Consider the following 13,777-nt stretch of genomic DNA (forward strand, 5'->3'; position numbering starts at 1 on the left):
AGCCTCGGCGGCGGCGCCGGGTCCGCCGAAGCCCCCCGGCGGCCGGCGGGGCCCGGGGTGGTGAGGCAGCGCCCGGAGGCCCGGTGGAGGCCGGTGCCGGCTCGGCGGCGGCGGCGGGGGGCGGCGGCGGCGGCCCGCGGGAGGCCCCTCCTCCGCCGGCCGCGCGTCGGGCCTAGGCCGCGGCGCCGCGGTGGCCCGGGAGCCGGCGCCAGGGCTTGTGTGGGTGGCGGGCCTGGGCCGGGGCCTGGGCCGGGGCCTGGGGGAGCCGACGCCGGTCGTCCGCACGCCAGGAGGAGGCGAGAGGCCGCTGGTGGACTGCGGGCCTAGGCCCTCGCCCCTCGGCCTTGTCCCGGGGCCCCCCGAGCACGGAGAGAGCCACCGGGAGGTGCGGCCGCACTATGGACCCCTGACCCCGCGGGTCGCTCGGACTCTTAACGTGTGGACTGACCGCTACTGACTGCACCGCGCCCCCGTCTCCTGCCGGCCCTTAGCATGAGCGAGGGGCCCCCGGCCGGGTGACGTGTGCCCGTTGGCGGAGCCGCCTTGCCCCTGCCCGCCCTCGTCCGCCTTCTCGCACATGAAGTGATTCCGAGTTTGGGGGTTCTGGATTACTGTTCTTGCGAACCCCTGCTTGTGGTTGGGGGGTATTTAATCCGAGGCCTTAGCGTCCTTCAGTGTCTTTGAGTGTTCTGTGTGTGTACATATTCTGCTCGTAAGTTTATAAATACACATATATTGAGCGTGTCCACGTCTCCTCGCTGAACCTTAGGAGTCCTTTGGCACCATGTCCTGTGTGCATTATAAATTCTCTTCTAAACTCAACTACGATACCGTCACCTTCGATGGGCTCCACATCTCCCTCTGCGACCTCAAGAAGCAGATCATGGGGAGAGAGAAGCTGAAAGCCGCCGACTGCGACCTGCAGATCACCAACGCGCAGACCAAGGAAGGTAAGAGCACATGGGCTCCGGGCGCGGTGCGGACGCGGAGGTGGGGGGCTCCGGCCGAAGACTAACCGCCGCGGCGGCCCGGGACTCGGATGCTTTCGGCGCGGCTCGGGCGACGGCCGAGGCCCGCGGCGGTCGCCTTGGACTTGAACTGGCGACACTTGATTTCTGCCTGCGGGGATCGTCTCTCACTGGCTAATCCCCAGACGCGGGCGTCGGCTTATTCCTCTCAGATGTTTGGAAATGAAGATTCTGGGGGGGAGGGTGGGGGTTCTTCGGGTGCTTGCCTCCTGGCGTTTTCTAACTTTCCATCGGCAGCAGTAGAGGGATTTCAGCTATCCAGCCTGACTACGTTTTGGGGCTTAAGGGCAGATTTTATGTCCTGTCCTCCTTCCTGTCTGTTAATTTTAGAGTTGCCTGTGTTGTGGAGAAGAGAGCCTCGCTTTAATATTTTTGAGGATTTAAACCCGCCAGTCTTCAGTGTTGGAATTGCTTTTGGAACTTGATTGCTTTTGCCTTGTGTGTAAATTCCAGAATTAGTAATACAGTAATTCAGTAGTTGAACTCTTTGTTCATGTTTTCTAAATATCTAAAGTAGAGACTTTAAAAAAGTAGCGATTGCTAGACTTTACATAGTTATGTTGATACTAGGATCCTGAAAAACAGGCTGGTACCGTATGAGTACCAATAACCCACTGATTGTACTCTTTTTAAATGCATTTTATAATACTGAGAATTTAACAGATATGAAAATGTATGTGGCATGTGACCCTTTCAGATTCTGGCTGACCTGTCTTGGTTTCTTTTTCTCAGTATCCTGGTGCTGATCTGTAGTTTTCAGTTGGTCAGTCTTGAGTTATTGATGGCACAAGAAGAAATAAAGTTCTAATTAGGTTTTTCTTGATTACTAAACTTGGTTTATGGTGGTAGGGGTTCTTTTCATTGCAACAGGCGGGGGGGGGGGGGGATCCCCCACTTCTGGCCTGTTTTGTAGATAGAGTGTGTCTTGTCATGTAAAAGCTTTTCCATTTGCATCGACATAAGTATGATTGTATTGTATTAAGTAACAGCACTACTGGCAGTCATGACTCAAAAATATTCATTAAGGAAGAATCTTATTTATTCACGTGATACGTGAAAGAATATTTTTCACTGCCTTTTAAAAAAAAAAAGCTTCATACCTAAGGGACACTTCATGTGAGGCTGTGGTAATTATAATTATGTGTAGCATCTCTGTATTTAAGGAGAGGAAAAATTGGTGGTTATGAACGGTTGAGAAGTAGCTTTTAAAAATATTATTCAAGACAATACCTTAAAAAAAAACATAGCTAAAGGAAATACTCTTTAAGGCCACCAAAAACATTCCTTAACTATTATAGTTACCCTTAACAGAACAGGTGAACAAAACTAGAATTTCAGGCCATTTTGATAGGGTAATGGTACTTATGAATGAAAGAATGTAAATTTGATTAGAGAGTATTAAGGCAGTTTTAATCATTAGATACTATGCACATTTCATATTTTACTGCAGTATTACACCAGTTAATCATCTGGTGCTGGACTTGGTCCATCTTTTCCACCTAATAATTGAATGCAGCTCTGTTAGACTGGAGGAAATTTGATGGAGTAAGGTCGGTGGAATTCTTGTTCAAAATATAAGAGTTTTGTGACATGTTATTTTTTTCTAAGCCAGGAAATTACGTGGCACATAATTTTGATAAACCCTGAAAGACAAGGACATGCTTTCTCTGCCCAGCAGCATGTTTATTTTATATATTTGTGTGAACTGTCCTTATTGGAGAAAGCTTTGATATTAGATTGGTTAAGAGAAGGAGCTTCAGGGGAGGAAATGTACAGTTTACAATCCTCAAATTAGGGAAGAAAAATTGTTGTGCAGAGGATAGTCAGTGAGTTTTATTGGAAATAGTTATCTGTCACTAGACAGCTGAGTAAGAGTGCCACTTGGTTTTAGCACCATCCAGTGAATTAAAGAGTACAAAATTAATGTTTATGGCTTGCTTCATAATAAGAGATTGCCTAGGAGAGAATGCTGAACTGGATCAGCACTAGTTTGTTTGAATTAATGTTTAAATTGCCTAATCTGTCTTGTACTTAGGACCCTTAAATCTTGATTAGATTAAAATGCTTGACTGAGAACTTCATGTTTTAGATTTAAGAATCTTGCTTCTTTATTTCTAGACTGTATTTCAAAATAAATCTCCAATGAACTTTTTATATGTTTTCCTGTATAGCTTAACTATATAACTTGTTTACCTACATTTCTGCACCACCACCCAAAAAACAGCCTTCATTTTGAACTTAGTGTGAAAGATTTGGAAGCTGAGGGTGAAGTATTTTTTAAATACTCATTATATATCTTCCTTCATTTCTCAAATGCATCTTGTTTTTCATTCCATTTATGGTCTGTATGTGTTTTTGGATTAAGGTCAATTAGAGTGTCTGGTGGTGGGGCATCTAACTTAGTTTGACACAGCACTGCGTTGATTAAATTAATTGTCTTGGAAAGCTACTGTGAACACATTTGCTATTTTTTTCCCCATTGAACAGTTGAAGTTTGCTACGTATTCAGAAACTGTCAGGTGTTCGACACCAAGTTTTGATTCTAGAATTTGCTTTTTAAAGGTTCCCCATCTCTGTTCCCAATATTTACTGAGATTGCTTGGAATCTAGAACTGTCATGAACTATGCAAGATGATAGGCTTATATTGGTATTCCTGGATCTAGGAAATTGCATCACTAACTGAATACCAGTGAGATACAGCCTGAAATATACTGCAAAAAACTCTTTCCTGAACAACTTAGTTCATAACAGGAAATACTAGTAGTGCTCTGATTAAAAAGAATAGAACTGATATATATATACACACACACACACACACACACACACACATAAAAAATGCTTAGATATGTGACAAACCTGAACTAATTGTAAGTCACTCAACTTGGTGCTGAGTAACAAGTGAAACAGGTAAATCTGTAACCTTAACAGAGTAAACCCTAATATCTGATAGTGTGATTAGGGAGATGGATACATTTTTACACCTATCTCCCTTTAGTGGATTATTTTTCTTTTTGGTAATTTTACTAGTTCCTTCCTTAGCAACTCTTTTGTACCATAGTTAAATTCATTGCTCCATTTACTTTTTAAATTTCATTCATATAGAAATATTGCAATAATAGTTCAAAGAGTAGAAAAATAGGATCCACTTATCTTCCCCATTTGTCTTCTCAGAAAGTGACATCACTGTTCACCCAGTTGCTTAAACTAGGAACCCAGAAATTCATGCCCAATTCTTGTTTCTCCTTACACCCCTCACCCCATTCAATTTATCCACAAGCCTTCGCAATACTGCCTCAAACATTCTGCCTCTCCATCTCTCTCTGTCATATCACAGCACAGACCATCCCTATCTCTTACCTGGACTGCACAGCAGCTTCCCTATTATTTAGCTGGTTTCTACTTTTATTTCTCTATGGGTTCATTCTCCACTTAGATACCAGAGTTATCATTTTGTTTTGTTGTGTAAAACCCTTCAATGACTTTCTGTTGTACTTAAAAACAAAATATAAATCCACGTATGATCAGTACCTTTCTACCTGTATTTCACATAATTATTTCCTTTCATTTTCTTCAGCTGTTTGGTATTATTTATTTATTTACTTTATGTTTTCATTGATTTCATAGAAAGGAAGGGAGAGGTAGAGAGAAACATCAGTGGTGAGAGCGAATTTATCGGCTGCCTCCTGCTCGCTTCCTACTGGGGATCTAGCCTGAAACCCTGGCATGTCCCCTGACTGGAATCACTCAATCATCAGGCCACACTGGCCGGGCTGTTCAGTCTTTTAGTATCTTTTTTTTTTTTTAATGCACTTTTCTCTCTATCTGAAACACTCTTTGTCCAGCCTTTTTGCACACCTGGCTGGCTTCTCAGTCTTTAAGTCTCAAATGTCAGCTCCTTCCTGGAATCAACATTCTGTTCAGAATTGTATCCCACTTAATTCTTTATTACAGAACCCTTTTTTCTGTATTCAGAACACATCAATTTAATTTTTTAGTCTGTTTTCCCCAGTAATACGTATATTTAAGGGCTAGGAGAGACAGAATTTCTTTGTTATAAATAACAGCTTTTTTCATGGTTCAGATATTCAGCATTCGTGGCTAAATTAACTGAAATTCGGGGCTCCACTAAAATGGAGTTGCCAGGGCCAAGAAGCAGCTGACTATTTGGTGTCCTTTGAAGAAAAGTCCCTTACAGCTTTGGATATTTGTTCTAACAGTATTGGTAATCTAGATGCAAGGAACATGTGGTTATTAATGCTCTTTTATATTTAAGTTTATGTCCCTTAAAATTTGTTTGGTTGAAGCTCTCTTAATTCTTGAGGACTGTGACTTACCCAAATCCTCAAATAGAAATTCAATTCTATCATTTTATTTACAGAATATACTGATGATAATGCTCTAATTCCTAAGAATTCATCTGTAATTGTTAGAAGAATTCCTATTGGAGGTGTTAAATCTACAAGCAAGACGTATGTTATGTAAGTATCAAATTTCATGTATTTAAGTTCTCAAAATAATAGACTTTTTTTTGTTTGAGAACCAGGGATTTTTTTCGAACCAGACTCTTATATCTCAATCATTAAAACTGAAGATGGGTTTGTTTTTTCCTGATTTCTTCCCCCAGGTAGGTTGATTTAACCCATAGTTAGGAGTAAGTGCTATTAGGAAGAATTTTTGTTTTCTACAGGCAATATGTAGAAAAACAAGAAACTGATGTTCAAATAGTGAACAGGTATTTTTGTACCCTTTGTTTTTATTTGTCTCTACACTTTCTTTTTTCCCCCTACTGTTAAAAAACCTATATCAGTTTCTTAAGAGGTCTGCCCTAAATATTTTGACAGCATCAGGAGTATTCAGTAATGCGAGCATTTTCTCCTCATCAGAGATGGGGTTTATTGGGAGGCTAGAGAGTTTATAGGATTTATGAGCAGACGCTGGAATCAGACTTAGGTTTGACTCCACTTACTGCTTCACACTAATTGTGCAACTTTGGGTAAGCTTCCTAAAGTCTGTGCCTTAGAGTCCTCAAAATGAAATAGGGATGTGAATAAACAGTGCCTGGTGTACATGGCAAATGGCCATTTTGGGGTAAGAAAACAGCAGTATCTTAGGAATAGTCTAGAGCTTAGAAATTCACTAAAGGGGGAAGGGTTAACATTTTATATCTCCAACTTTCTTGGAATTTTAATGGTGATATCAGAGTCATAATATGTGAAAAGGGTAGCAACTTAGGCTATTTATTTATTTTTATTTATTTTTAAGATTTTTATTGATTTTTAAAGCGAGGAAAGGACAGAGAGAGAGAGAGAGAGAGAAACATCTATCTGCTGCCTCCTGCTTGTGGTCTACCAGAAGTAGAGCCGGTAACCTTTCGGTGCACCAGCCAGTGCCCAGCCAGCTGAGCCACACTGGCCAGGGCACAACTTAGACTATTTTTTTAAAAGAACAGTGATTTCCCCCTTAGAAGTTAGCCTTATTTAAAATTTTGGCAAATTCTGGTTTTGGTTAGTGAAATATTCTGGAATTTTTTAATTTGTCAGTCCTAGGAAATGGAATGTGTTCTTGGAATTGGGGTACAGTCATTTCTTAGAGCTTTACCTCGTGCAGGCAAGTATTCATTCTTACAGATTATGCTCATTGTTTCTGTAAAGTTGTATTCCATATCTTAACATGTGGAGGTCCTTTTATATAATATCTTCTGTAAAGTAACAACTTAAAAAAGCCGGATACTTTTGCTATAAATGCCAAGTGGACTATGTGCTTTTAAGAAATTATAAGGAAAAAATTAATTTGTAGAATCTAGTGAAATTCACTGTAATTTACCAAGTGTCTTTTAAATACATCAAGTTTCAGATTTTTTTGATATTCAGAAATTCTTGGGGAACTATTTGAAGTACATGGGAAAGTTGGCTGTTAGAGAATTGCATGTTAATTCACCATGGGTATGATTTCCTTTGTAATATATTTGCTTCATAAAATGCTTCTTGAGTTTGTTGAGTAAATATCAGAAAATGAAAACTATTTTTATCTCAGAACTTTTAAATTATGCACAAACTTAGAAACTCCTTTCAGATTCTAACATTTCTGTATCATCAAGACAGCATAAACTTAAAACTAAAACTAAGCATTTAAAGGCTATATTTAACAATTCAGTCTCTGGCCTGTTTCCTATGAGGCCTTTAAAGGAATTTCTTTTGGGGCTTATTTGTGTGCTCTTTAAAAATCAATTTGTCCCAGTTATCCATAACCCTTCAACTCATTCTTTTTACTAAAATACTCTGCCAAACTATGTTGTATTTTTCTGGAAGTTAGAATTCTTGTTTAATCTTTAGTCATTGTTTTGAGACTTTTTAAAAAATTACAACTATCCAGTAGTACATAAACTTAAAAGCAACTTCAGGCCCTGCCGGTGTGGCAGTGGGTGAGCATCAACCTATGAACCAGGAGGTCATGGTTCAATTCCTGGTCAGGGTACATGCCTGCTCTGCAGGCTTGATCCCCATACGGGGCATGCAGGAGCCAGCCGATTAATGACTCTCTCATCATTGATGTTTCTCTCTCCCTCTTCTCCTCCCTCCCTCTCTGAAATCAATAAAAACATTTTTAAAAAAACAAAACAACCAACTTCAGTATCAAGAAAGTGTTTTTTAAATTTAAAAATTAAAGTAACTATCAACCTTGCTTTCTGGATTTGAAATCTAGTTTTTGGAGCACAGCAATTTCTCAGGGACCCAAGTTATAAATGTTAACGGTTGTCTTGCTTTAAGAAGATCTGATATATGAAAATTTTCATCTGTACCTATTAAAAACTAGGGGGAAGTTTTAATTGTTCAGTCTATTAACAATAGCTGTATGAGCTAATGTTGTTTTTGTTTTTGTTTTTTAGAAGTCGAACTGAACCAGTGATGGGAACTTCAAAAGCAGTATGTAAAAACACAATCTCACACTTTTTCTACACATTGCTTTTACCTTTATAATGTAGCAGTGAAGTAAATCATTTTAGAACTTAATATCCAATTGATCATAGTACATATTGTAAATAAAATGTATTTTGATGACAGCTCAGTTGAATTTGGATATATGTGGCATAATTTGCACACTTATTTTGTAGAAATGGGTGATTTGTGCCCAAAAAACACTGTTTCATATCAAATGATAGCAACCCTGTATGACACTGTGTTGTACAGTTAATGTGTGATCCTTTTTAGGCCATGTAGGTTCTACACTAATGAACATGATAACATGTTCTATATCTGTCTGTCTATAGCTAGTATTTTGTATGTATGTACAGGCTGTTGTGTGCTTTTTGTTTCTTGCAATAAAAAAATGTTTGGAGTGTATATTTTGCCATTTTCACATTGTATCACTTAGTTTTTGTTAGATTTTTTTTTCTGCCTGATGGATGGCTTTGAAAAGTGCATTAGCAACATGCGAAGCTCATATTAAAGTGTGATGCTTTCTCCAAGTTCAGACACATCTAGAGGAAAGCTTTCCAGAGACCACTGGGGCAGCCTTCTTACTGAGTTTTGCTTCATTTGGCAGTTTTGAGCTGCTGCTCTTTGTTTCTGCCCGTACTATAAAGTGAAACCTGAAATTGGGCCCCTACCAGCATATCACAATTGAGTACATTGTTTTCAAATTTTAATACACGGTCTTTCAGTTCCAGTCTGCTCAGTGTCCAAATTAAAATATTTCCCTTTCTCATAAAATAGTAAATTGCATTAATTGTAAGCTAATTGAGAGCTGTAGTTTATCAAAGGTAACTGCCCTTAACCTGGGTAACGTCTTAATTTTGTCACAGATTAACCGGAAGTACGGCACCATTTTGACTTTGAGCTAATAATTAGTAGCATTCCTCAGTTGTGGAGTGAAGCATCTGTTTCCAAACACAGGTCTGCAGTGACCGGATTCTGTACACTGGATGGTTCTCTAAACATTTGACTGCTCAGGCTGATTTGCACATAGGGTGTCTGAAACCCTCACGTAGAATTCAGGGGTACTGCTTGCGTTCCGCTGTATCCTTTTCAAGTACTGGTCTCGAATTGTGTACCAGGCGTTTCACTAACCGTGGGTCGTTGAATCTTAAACATGATAACATAGAAAATCTGAACTTTGGACTTGTTCTCTAAAGTATATATGGCCTTTAGTTCCCATGGAACTAAATTCAGTGATTCCAAACTCATAGTGTTTGGTGTCCCCACCCCCCTCTTTTGGGGTATATGGGTTTTTGTTTTTGCTTTTTTAAGCATAATGCTGTAAAAACTGTCCAAGTTTCTGTTTTGCCGGTGATTGGTTTAAACCTGATTTTTATGTATCCAAATGCTAGCACAAAATAGATGACTATCCTGGTGACTGTAGTAGCTAATGTAACACATTTTGTATAAAGTACATTTTATATAGTATTTAAACTAATTCAGATGAAGTTTTATTTCTTGAAAACAGTTATTTCCTTTTTGTTTATTAGCATGTGTATAAACACAAATCACATGTTCATAAATAAAGTTAACATTCTTTTAGCCTTGTGTGTTCCCTGGCATGTCTGTATTACACTTATAAGAAGCAGTTTATTTTATGCTTATTTAGGTTTCTCTTTTCTTTTTTCTTTTCTTTTTTCTTTTCTTTTTTTTTAGTACTTTCAAAGTGGCTTTAATTTTTAGGTAGAATTATCTGGAGACATTAGATAACAATATTCCTGTCATTTATTTGCTTGGGGTACATTTGCTGACATTTAGGATAAGAAGAGCTTCATCAAGCGTAATTTGTTCCCATCTTTAGGAGACTTAAGAATCACGTGTGATGTACACATTCACAAAAGCCAAGTAAGATAAAGTCACTAAACCAGGTTTTTAAGTTCTGATTAGTACAGGTGAATGTATGTACATTTTGGTAACTTGGCCATCTCTAATCAAAGATGGCTATTTCTGTCTGTTCTCCTCAGCTTTGTTTATTTAGTTGTCCTTCCATGTTGAGACTCCAAAACTGGGTACTCTTCCTACTGACTGAACATCAGAATTACATTGTGTAGGGTCCTTTAGTTTCAAGCAAGTATATTCGGCATTAAAGATTTTAGATTCTTGCTCCCGGAAGCAAGACTGCAAATTAGATGTGGCGAGGTCTCTTAATTTAATGTCCACAGTGTGCATTGATTGTTGTTTTGAAGACTGCTTTTTTATCAGTAGTATCTCAGAGTTATTTATTGATGTTTAGTACATATAAATTTCAAGTCATTTTTAAACCACTCCTTGTCAGCAGTTTTCACTTCTCGTACCTTGCTATATCTAGAAAACAATTAGATGGCCTTCTAAATTTGTGGTACATTTGACTTCCTTGTGGATTAGGAAGTATTTAGGTGCTATGATGATGATTTGGTGGGAAAAAGTTATTTAGATGCCATTGAATATCTGAAACCACTTTCAACCCAATAAATTCACAGTACTATTAACAGGTTGGCAGAAGGCTAAAAAGAAAGGACAAGAAAGCCTGGCATAAGAACAAAAAGCTATATTTTAAATGTTAGGAATGGGAAGAACAAAAATGTTAGTATTTTAGTTGCAGCGGTAAGAAAGTTAACATAACTGAATACTTTCTAAGGAAATGATCAGTATAATAGTCTAGGTAGTGATGGGCAGCTTTTAAAGGCTATTTGTTTCATTGGTTAGAAGCATAATATGTAGATGATGGCTGACAGCAATTCATTCAGTTCTTGTTATTTAAATTCAAGTAATTCCTGGTTGGTGTAAAATGTAACCCTCTTTAAAATAGATTGACCAAGTCAACTTATTCTGGCTAAAAATAGGATATTGTAAATTCTTTCAAAAAATTTTTAATTTACCACTTGAGATTAGTTCTTTTAGGAAAGAAAACTTCAGAGCTGGGCAAGAGTGAGAACTCAGTGGTGAATTATATAGTTGTGTATTAGGAATGTGGGATTCATGCATTATGAACTCTAGAGTCCCTCAGTGTAGAGCTAAGAACTTTTTGTTTAAGCATCTCAGTAATAATAGTCATCAAACTAACTTTTAAAATCCTAAGATATTTATAAAATGTGTTTTAAAATTAGCCAACATTATTTTTATTTTAATATATTGAATTCCTACCATGGTGAGCACTGTGCTAAGAACTTCATGTAGGAACTTCTTACATTTCTGTTTGGGACTCTTAAAATCATGCAGCTTTTAATACTCTTGAGTTCTCTGGAATACTTGAAAATACCTGATGAAGACTCACTTCTTTTGGGGTTTTTTTGTTGTTGGGTTTTTTTTCTCTTTGATTCAGACATCTTGTTACATTCTCCATTTTAAACTAGAGTTATGACCAATAATGCATGAGAGAATTATAACATGCTCCTAACTGCGTAGGAAGCTAATGTTTTCATTTGGGCACGCCTGTAGGGAAATCGTATCTTCACAGTTACATGCTAAAGATATATGTGTGTGATTACATATATGCACATACATATACACTTTAAAAACTGATATTAAAATCATGTCAGGGGACCAAGTAATGAAAAACTTAATGTCACATTTGAAAAACACATTTATTAAAGCCCCCTTAGGTTTTTCATTTATAATACTTGCTCATTGGATTAACTTTCTTTTCTCCACACATTAAAGTCATCCTCATACGTACCAGTTGTTTGCCCTTGCCCCAGGGCACCTTGTCTCCCCCCATCCCTTTTGTTTGGCTTAACATCTTTGCCCTGATAAAGCTGTGGTTTCTTTGTCAAGAAGCTATTATTACTCTGTATGGGCAAATAAACTACTCAGATTGAACAGTATATGCTAAAAAAAAAAAGAAAAAGTCACAATTATGTGGGAGTTGTTTTATAAAGATTATCTGAGCCTTTAAAGAGCTGCGCGTTTTACAATTTACATAATGGCATTCCAAGAAAGATTTCTTGCTCTCCCAGTGTCCATTGTCTTAAGCATCATCAAATTTAGAGACTGTTCACAGACACTGGACTCTTATTTAGCATTTAGTCACCATTCTGAACAGAGTGCCTGTGTGATACACTTTTCCTTACCCTGTTTTCCCATTGTGATTGAGCCCCCCTCAACTGTTAGCCTTTATTACTGTTAATGTGAAATATGTAGGAAAAGATAAGGGGGGGTAAGCTACACTTTCAGCTTGAAAACATTTTTTAGAAAATAACATTCTTTAGAAAATTTCTAAGAAAATGCCCAATATTTAAACATTAAGTGGCATAGGAACTAAATGATCACTTTCAGATGTTTTCAGTGTGGAACTTGAATGTGTGTTTAATTTTTTGTGAACAGATTGATGACTCTTCTGCATCTATTTCTCTGGCCCAGCTTACAAAGGTATATATATACATATATTCTTGAAAATATTAATATTTTTCTAACATATTTTTATGTGGAACAATTGTTTTGGAGGGGTTGGGGGAGGAGATGTTTTGCAAAAACATTGTGTATATTGTTACTATCCTGTAAAGAGTAGTGGTTTTGAGAAGATAGGGGGAGTATTTTGTCAGCTTCACCATAACGTTTGGAGTATTTTCATCTTCAAGACAGAAGAAGCACAATGAAGCTACACATACTTTTTTTCCTTCATATATTTTATTTAGTTATACATTGGAAACTAACAAAGTTCTGGAGGAATTCCCTGGTTTTGGCTGTAAATTATGTGGACTTTTCTTTAAGCAGCCAAATAGAAGCTTTCCTTTGCACCGACGATTGTGTGGTTCTTTCTTGAATATTTGAGTTGAACCCTTGAAGGTCAATATATTAAATGTGATACAGTTGCTTCTTTATACTGTAGACTTGTAGTCTGTCTGCATTAGAAAAGTTTTAAACAACCTAATTTGTTTGAACACAGACTACATGAATTGTGTAACTGTAAAAGGTGTTTGCAGGAATATACCAATGTGTATGTTTGGCAAAGGGGCAAATTGTTACCTCCTGACATTGTATATGCCATGTTTTGCTATAAGATTGCTTACATTTTCTGCTCAACAGTGTGTACTTTTTATTGGGGAAAGCACTAGTGATGGACTACTTTTTAAAACAATAGATTTAGCTTGAAAATCATGCCTTTAAAAAAAGGCAAATATTACAGAATAGGCAGATTTTTGAGGGCCAAATAGGAATTTTTCCAAAAATCTTTTTCCTACTATTAGAAATGTAAAACAAAATTTAGCAACCAAGATTAATGAGTTGATGAGTTTTCCATTGGTGCTGTCCTTCTTTCCTTGGCTTTGTTACAGGTCGTGTCCTTTCCCCCTAGAATGTACCCCCAAAAATGTCCTAGTTACAAATATAGCTTTTAAGTTCCTGTTCTGGGAAAACTAAACATTAAAATTGATGACTCTAAAACATAAAGTGGGCTAAAACCATCCTCTCGTAAGTTCCTAATACAAAGTGGTTTAGCACAGAGTTAACATCATGAGCAGCTTTACTGTTTTAATTCTTTTGTATTGTAAGGACCATATTTGATTTTGGATCTTTCCTACCGTTGTTTCTTGCTGGGGAGTTTTGGAGGTTTGGGGGATTTTTTAACTATTTGTAAATTAATGTTTGGGTTCAAACAAATTAGTTGTTCAACCTGTAATCCAGTTTTCTGTAAATGTTGCTGTTGTTCTAAGCTCTGTTAATGTTAAGCATTCTTTGTATATAAAATTACAATAAAATGTTAAAACTGGTTGCTTGTTTTGTGAATGAATGTAAAGATAAAAACCCAATGAATGACTGATATGAGTGCTAGATGTCTGAAGATTCAAGTTATTGGA

The 13,777-nt window shown here is 37.8% G+C and overlaps 1 protein-coding gene across 2 annotated transcripts; it reads left to right on the forward strand.

Moving 5' to 3' along the window:
- Nucleotides 1-258: 258 nt before the first annotated feature.
- Nucleotides 259-13,689, forward strand: LOC107544772 (E3 ubiquitin-protein ligase RBBP6). Of its 2 annotated transcripts, XM_016222685.2 has the most exons (4): nucleotides 259-950; nucleotides 5,408-5,507; nucleotides 7,916-7,952; nucleotides 12,306-13,689. In XM_016222685.2, the coding sequence occupies exons 1-4, from the start codon at nucleotides 785-787 to the stop codon at nucleotides 12,372-12,374; spliced, it is 372 nt and encodes a 123-aa protein (XP_016078171.1). In that variant the 5' UTR covers nucleotides 259-784; the 3' UTR covers nucleotides 12,375-13,689. The 2 variants fall into 2 exon arrangements, with proteins under 2 accessions (XP_016078171.1, XP_016078172.1); XM_016222686.2 differs by lacking the exon at nucleotides 12,306-13,689 and having other exon boundaries at nucleotides 262-950; nucleotides 7,916-11,060.
- Nucleotides 13,690-13,777: the final 88 nt, after the last annotated feature.

The sequence above is a fragment of the Miniopterus natalensis genome, chromosome 3, assembly GCF_054644295.1.
Source record: "Miniopterus natalensis isolate mMinNat1 chromosome 3, mMinNat1.hap1, whole genome shotgun sequence".
Classification (NCBI taxonomy): Eukaryota; Metazoa; Chordata; class Mammalia; order Chiroptera; family Miniopteridae; genus Miniopterus; species Miniopterus natalensis.

Bases quoted from the DNA above. Each gene is read 5' to 3' on its own strand.
- LOC107544772 (XM_016222685.2), top strand. From the start codon at position 785: ATGTCCTGTGTGCATTATAAATTCTCTTCTAAACTCAACTACGATACC. The intron at 5,508-7,915 runs GTAAGTATCAAA...TTTGTTTTTTAG, and splicing joins ACAAGCAAGACGTATGTTAT to AAGTCGAACTGAACCAGTGA. The intron at 7,953-12,305 runs GTATGTAAAAAC...TTTTGTGAACAG, and splicing joins TGATGGGAACTTCAAAAGCA to ATTGATGACTCTTCTGCATC.